Source organism: Gracilinanus agilis, chromosome 4 (genome assembly GCF_016433145.1).
Source record: "Gracilinanus agilis isolate LMUSP501 chromosome 4, AgileGrace, whole genome shotgun sequence".
Classification (NCBI taxonomy): Eukaryota; Metazoa; Chordata; class Mammalia; order Didelphimorphia; family Didelphidae; genus Gracilinanus; species Gracilinanus agilis.
In genome coordinates, this window is record NC_058133.1 from 386,092,116 (window position 1) to 386,098,115 (window position 6,000).

Consider the following 6,000-nt stretch of genomic DNA (forward strand, 5'->3'; position numbering starts at 1 on the left):
GCTAAGCCCAGGGCTCCCTTCTAAGACCCAAAAAGTATTTTATCTCTTAAAGCCTCAGGCAGTTAGCTGAATCTATTCACTAAAATTGGGGAGAGACAAAGATATCCCCCAAGGGTCCTCCGGATAACTTAAGTACCTTTTAAGTTTAGCTGTCAAGAGACTGTAGTCTAAGAAAGTTGAAGGACTTTTAAAGTAGGTGATTTCAGAAGAGATAAGAGAGAGGCAGCAAAGAGGCAAGAGAGCAATTGGAGAGGTATTCAACAGGTTGCGACTCCCTCTTCTTTTTCTTTCTCCTGTAACCTGCTCATTCCTACTTTTTCAGTCTTTTTACACTTTATTACCTTCCACATGCTCTACAATCAATTCAAACTTGTGTCCTTGTTTCTTGTTCCTTGTATAAACCTTCCATCTCTCAGTTCCATGCATTTTCTACTGGCTGTGTTCTATAACTGGAATGCTCTACTCTAGACTCCTGCTGGTTTCTCTCTTTCCTTCAAAATAGATTAGATCTCACCTTCAGCAAGATGCCTTTCCCTGTCCCAATTTGTTATCCTTAAAAAAAACAAAACAATACAGTGCAGCTGGGTAGCTCTGTGGATTGAGAATCAGGCCTAAAGATGGGAGGTCCCAGGTTCAAATCTGACCTCAGACACTTCCTAGCTGTGTGACCCTGGGCAAGTCACTTAACCTCCACTGCCTAGCCCTTACTGCTCTTCTGCCTTTATACTTTACTTCTAAGGTTTAAGGTAAGGGTTTAAATGAAATAGAGCAACAACCAAAAAAAAAAAACCCAAAAAATCCTTCTATTCTGTTTGAATCAATACTAAGAAGGCAGAAGAGTAGTAAGGAATAGGTAATTGAACTGCCCAGGGTCACACTTCTAAGAAGTATCTGAAGGCATATTTGAACCCAGGACCTATCTCCTAACTCTATCCACCTAGCCACCTAGCTGCCCCTTAAGTAATCCTTCTTTTAATTAGATCTGGCTTGAATATTGTTGTTTGCAAGAAGTAGTCTCCCCAATTAGATTATAAACTCCCTGAGGGCAAGAACTGTTTCTGCCTTTCTAGGTATCCTAAATATTTAGCACAATGCCTAGGGCACATAGAAGCCCTTCATAAGTGCTTACTGACTGGATTTTACCTGAACAGGTTGTTCAGTTCTTTCAGTCATGTCCAATTCTTCTTACTCCATTTGAGGTTTACTTGGCAAAAATACTAGAATGGCTTGCCAATTCCATCTCCAGATCTTTTTTACGGATGAGGAAACTGAAGCAAAGGGTTAAGTGATTTGCCCATGGTCACAGAGCTAGTTAAATATCTGAGTCTGGTCCTTTTGACGCCAGGCCTGGGACTTAATCCCACCATGCCATTTAGCTGCCCTGTCCCCCCATTTCTCCACTAGGCACATAGTAAACTTAATAAATGCTGGTTGGCTTGATTTGACTTTCCACAAAAATTCAGAACTGTCCCTGTGAAGCCTTCTCTCCTCAAGCCACTGCCTATAATTTGAGGAATACTTTTATTTGAGCTTTGATCTCCTAAATGTAGGGTCTCCTTCCCTCCAAAACTTATCTACACAATCTCATCCCGTAGGGTTTTGAGTCTCTCTTTCTCTCATCTGAAATCCCCTTCTTTAAAAGTCACTCCACTTTCTTAGACTATCATCTCCTGAAAGCTAATCTTAAAATGTACTTAAGTTATATCAGGATTTGTATGGAGGATCCTTGGGGATATCTTTGTATCTTCCCAATTTTAGAACTCCTCTCAGGAATCTTTCACAGGAAGATCCACCCAGTTTGGGGGCTGGGGGGAGGTGCACCTCTATTGGGGAAGGTAAAGAAGCCAAGTTTAAAATCTAGTAGGAGAAACCTCCACAAAGGGAAATGTAGCCTGAGGGGAGGATACATCCTGGGGGCACCTTCTTACTAAAATCATATCAGAATGTGCTGACCTTGCACAGTTCTGGAAGCATTTCAGCTGTCATGTGAGACCAGGTTGTTATGGAAGAGATGGCATTTCTGAGGCATGCTGCTTACTGCTAAGCAGTCATTAATGATCACTTGTTCTTAAAAGAAACAATGAGCTACACTTTACAGACACCCCTTGCTCTTACTTCTCTCAACCAATTCAAATTTTGTTTTAAAAGGCTAAAAGACTACGATATTAATCATTTAAAAAACAAAAATTTCAGCACACTCTAATACTTACAAAGCATTTTCCACACAACCACAGGGTGAAGATCACAGCACAAAAGTACTTTGATTTCCATTTTACAGGGCAGGAAACTGAGGCATTAAGAATGATTTAAAGGCATTGCCCCAAATCAAAAGTGAAGTTTGACTCCAGTTGTCCAGACTCCAACTCTCAGCACTCTTTCTACTACACTTTCATTTTTCTTAATCTGGGAAAAGTAGTTGGCTGAATGGAAAACTTATTGTGGTTTCAAAATCAGGAGGGAAAATAAAGTTTGGGTGCAAGGCTAAAATCATAACCAAAAGACAAACAACAGTTTATTTTCGTCATATATAAGAAAAATATTGAATTCTCCTGAGTTCAGGGCTATAGGGATTAGGGTCATTTTGTTGTTGTTGGAGAATATTTTATTAAGCTTTCTGGAGGCAACATTCTAATACAGTGCTGCAGCTAGCTGGGGCACCAATTGTTTTTTGAAAACTTTGGTGGAAGTTTCTCACCTGCTTAACCAATATTTACAATAATGGAGGAGGTGTCAATGTTCAGCTCAGTAATGTCACTAGGGATAAAGAGAGAAAAAAATAGAAAGGCCCACAGAAAAGAACAAAGTACATAGAGGAAAAAAGGTACGATGTGCACCCCAGTAATCTTAGAGCCCAGTTGTCCTCTGGGCCTATAAAGTCATTTAATATTAACTTCATCACACTTGGGTGGAAAGTTGGCCTGACAACAGAAACTATTTTTTAAACTAAAGGAAAAAAAAAACAACTAAATATACAGAGAAAATGGACAGAATATACAACTCAGCCACAGACCAATAATTTTTCCTCTTTACCCGAAAGGTTTGCTTTCAGTAAGAAGAGAAACTATATACTGTCTAATAATGAGTTGTACAACAGTGTCCTTGCCTCTTGGCAGACCTTTCAGCCAACAGTAAGTACCCATGCCTGTCCCCTCCTGCCCATTCAAGCATAAGAATTATCTCCAACCCGGTCATTTAATCTCCCCATGCTGACACAAATACACCTGCTGCAATTCCCAGTCCTCCTACATCTTCAGCGGGCATCCCTTAGGACGCTGCCAACTCGAATTTGAATAGAGCCAGAAACTCAGAAAAGCTATCAGCCAAGCATTTCTGCAGCTGCCAAGTGTGGTGCCACCATCCTCTGACTTTCTTCCCTGATCAATTTCCCTGCCTGTACTTTCTGGGAGCAAGTGGGAGGTTTCGGTTGTTTTGTAGGTTATCCCCGCTTCCCGCACCTCTAAAGCACTTACCTTGTCAGGGAGGCTTCTTCCCCCTGTTTGGCATTATTCCCAACCAGGGCACCATCCTTGCTGCTGGGATGATAGGCAGTCAACACAACTCCCTGAGAACCAGAGAGCCAGTTCATGGTGAGAGAAGCAGCATAATTTCTGGAGATACTCGGCAGAGAAACCAGGAGCGAAGTTCCTGTCTAGCCTGGCAACTCGGCTCATTAGCACGAGATGGCCCCGCCCACTCCTGAGTGTAGCATTTGAAACAGTGTCATGGGGGAGGAGCTACCCCGGTTAAATGCTTCCTGTCTCTCCAATTAGAGGCGGTGACTCACGAGTATTGTTCGACCCCGGGCTTCTCCAGCTCTAGTGGTCTCTGCTCCGGTGGGAGTTTTCTCCCCAGTTGGAGTTGATTCACTTGCTTAAACTCCTGCCCACCGATAACCAGTAAAATCTACGAACAGCATCCGCGCTCAGAGACAAAGCGAAGCCCCAGCACGGTCCCTTTCTTCCAATTCCTGTTTCCATCTGATTATTTCTGCTACCTCATGTAACATGAGTAAGAGCTTTTCTTAACCCATTTGATGCCAGCTCTAAGACTTCCTGCTAGGAAAAACTAATCATCATAAAGGAAAAACAGAAAGACCTGTGGCAAAAGTAGTACAATAAGGCGGATTCTTTTTTTTAAGCTGAGGGAAAGAGAGATAGTTATGCTTCCTCGAGTTCAAACTACCTCTCATAATGTAGTTCCGACTCCATGTATCTTCTCTTTCATACAAAGTTACACAGCTTTATAGCAAAGGGTATCAGCGATTCCTAATGCCTTGCCTATCTAATACACAAAAAATACTCAGACACGGTTAAACATTTTTTAATTTAAAAAAAGGCTAGTGTTAAATGAAAAAACACATTCTAGAATTAAAATACCCTCGGAATATCAAGGCACAAGAGGCCAGAATTCTTTCCCCCTTAGGAAATTCAACTCAATTCACAATAAGCATGTATTATTGAACTGCTCCTTACTCCAACAACAGGTCTAACAATCCGGATTTCAAGATGTATTTAAGTTCAGATCTTGGAAAAACAGATAAATTGCCAAACTCCCTATAAATTTGTAACTTTTTAGAGGGCAGCAGAGTAGTAGCTCTGTGGATTGAGAGCCAGGCTTAGAGACAGGAGGTCCTAGGTTCAAATGTGATCTCAGACACTTCTGAGCGGTGTGACCCTGGACAAGTCACTTAACCCCTACTGCCTAGACCTTACCACTCTTCTGCCTTGGAACCAATACCTAGTAGTAAGCAGAAGGTAAACTTCTGAGCTGTGTGACCCTGGACATGTCACTTAACTTCCACTGCCTAGACCTTACCACTCTTCTGCCTTGGGGCCAATACCTAGTAGTAGGCAGAAGGTAAGGATGTAAAGTAAGTAAATCTATAATTTTTAAAATCTCAATGTGACTTTCCATAAGTGGACTCTTTATTGCCTTCCTATACTTAAAACACAAAACCACTAGAAACAAGTGTTTTTAGTACCTTTCTAAACTTAATGCTTTTTTTCTTCTGAATCTTAACATATTTTTCAAAAGAGGAGAAATGTTCAAAATAAACTATAAGCATTTGATGATTTTCCCAAGTGAAATAATTGAAAATGTGTATCACAGAGTACAAATCTAAGAAGCATTCTTGTCTCAATGTAGCTATCAGGTTATGATACTTTCACCTAAACAAAATCCAAAAAAAAATGTGTTTTCTGATAGGAATAAGATGATTTTGGGCCCTGATGCAACCCTGACCCCTGAGACTTGCTAGTGGTAACCAGTGCACCCAAATTGCTTTCTTTTCTCCTCTACCTTACTTGTTGTCTTATCTTCCCACAACTTTCTTCTTTCTCCCTCTTTTCTGCACTCTATCAGTGGTACATAATGACTGCTACCAAGTACGGTGAAATAGAGTCAAAGGTCTGGATTTAGAACCCTGGGTCTACTACTTAACACTTTTATGTGGCATCATACAAATGATACAAAATTTTACATTTCAAATATTATTAAAAACCTATAAAATGCTATCCAGGTCTCAGAATGGCAACAGATTTTCTCCCAAGGGGCAGTCTGTGCAACACTATAGAAGTCCATCTGATTTGCATGTCATGGTAAATATTATTTTCATTTTACTCTCTTAACTTCCAACCATGCAAAAGAAGGTAATATTTTTTCCCTTTATTCCCCAGTAATTGGTTGGGTAGAGCTGAACAAATAGTTATTTGGTTACTGGCAGGGTGCACATATCCTCATCTGCAGGACAGAATGTTATTTATATATTTTTTCAGGAAAAGTTTGTATAGTTTTAACAGTTTCTACTGTCCAAAAGAAAAACAAACGTATAGTGTGTGCTCCTATGATTAGGCTGCTTTTATTGCTCTGTCAATTTAACTTCTAAAATAACTCTCATCAATCCCTTCTCTCCAGTCACAAAGACACAACCATAGTTCTGTCTTCCATCAGCTTTCAACTACACAACTGTCAGATACTCCTTCCATCTCCTTTTTTTTTTAA

The 6,000-nt window shown here is 40.4% G+C and overlaps 1 protein-coding gene across 1 annotated transcript in view; it reads right to left on the bottom strand.

Annotated features, from left to right (window-relative positions):
- Positions 1-3,642, bottom strand: part of ARHGAP18 (Rho GTPase activating protein 18) — a 177,318-nt gene extending 173,676 nt beyond the window's left edge. Inside the window, exon 1 of the mRNA XM_044676965.1 lies at positions 3,471-3,642. Coding sequence (XP_044532900.1) covers positions 3,471-3,586 — 116 coding nt within the window. The 5' untranslated portion in view covers positions 3,587-3,642. The remainder of the gene's footprint in view (positions 1-3,470) is intronic.
- Between the last annotated feature and the right edge of the window lie 2,358 nt (positions 3,643-6,000).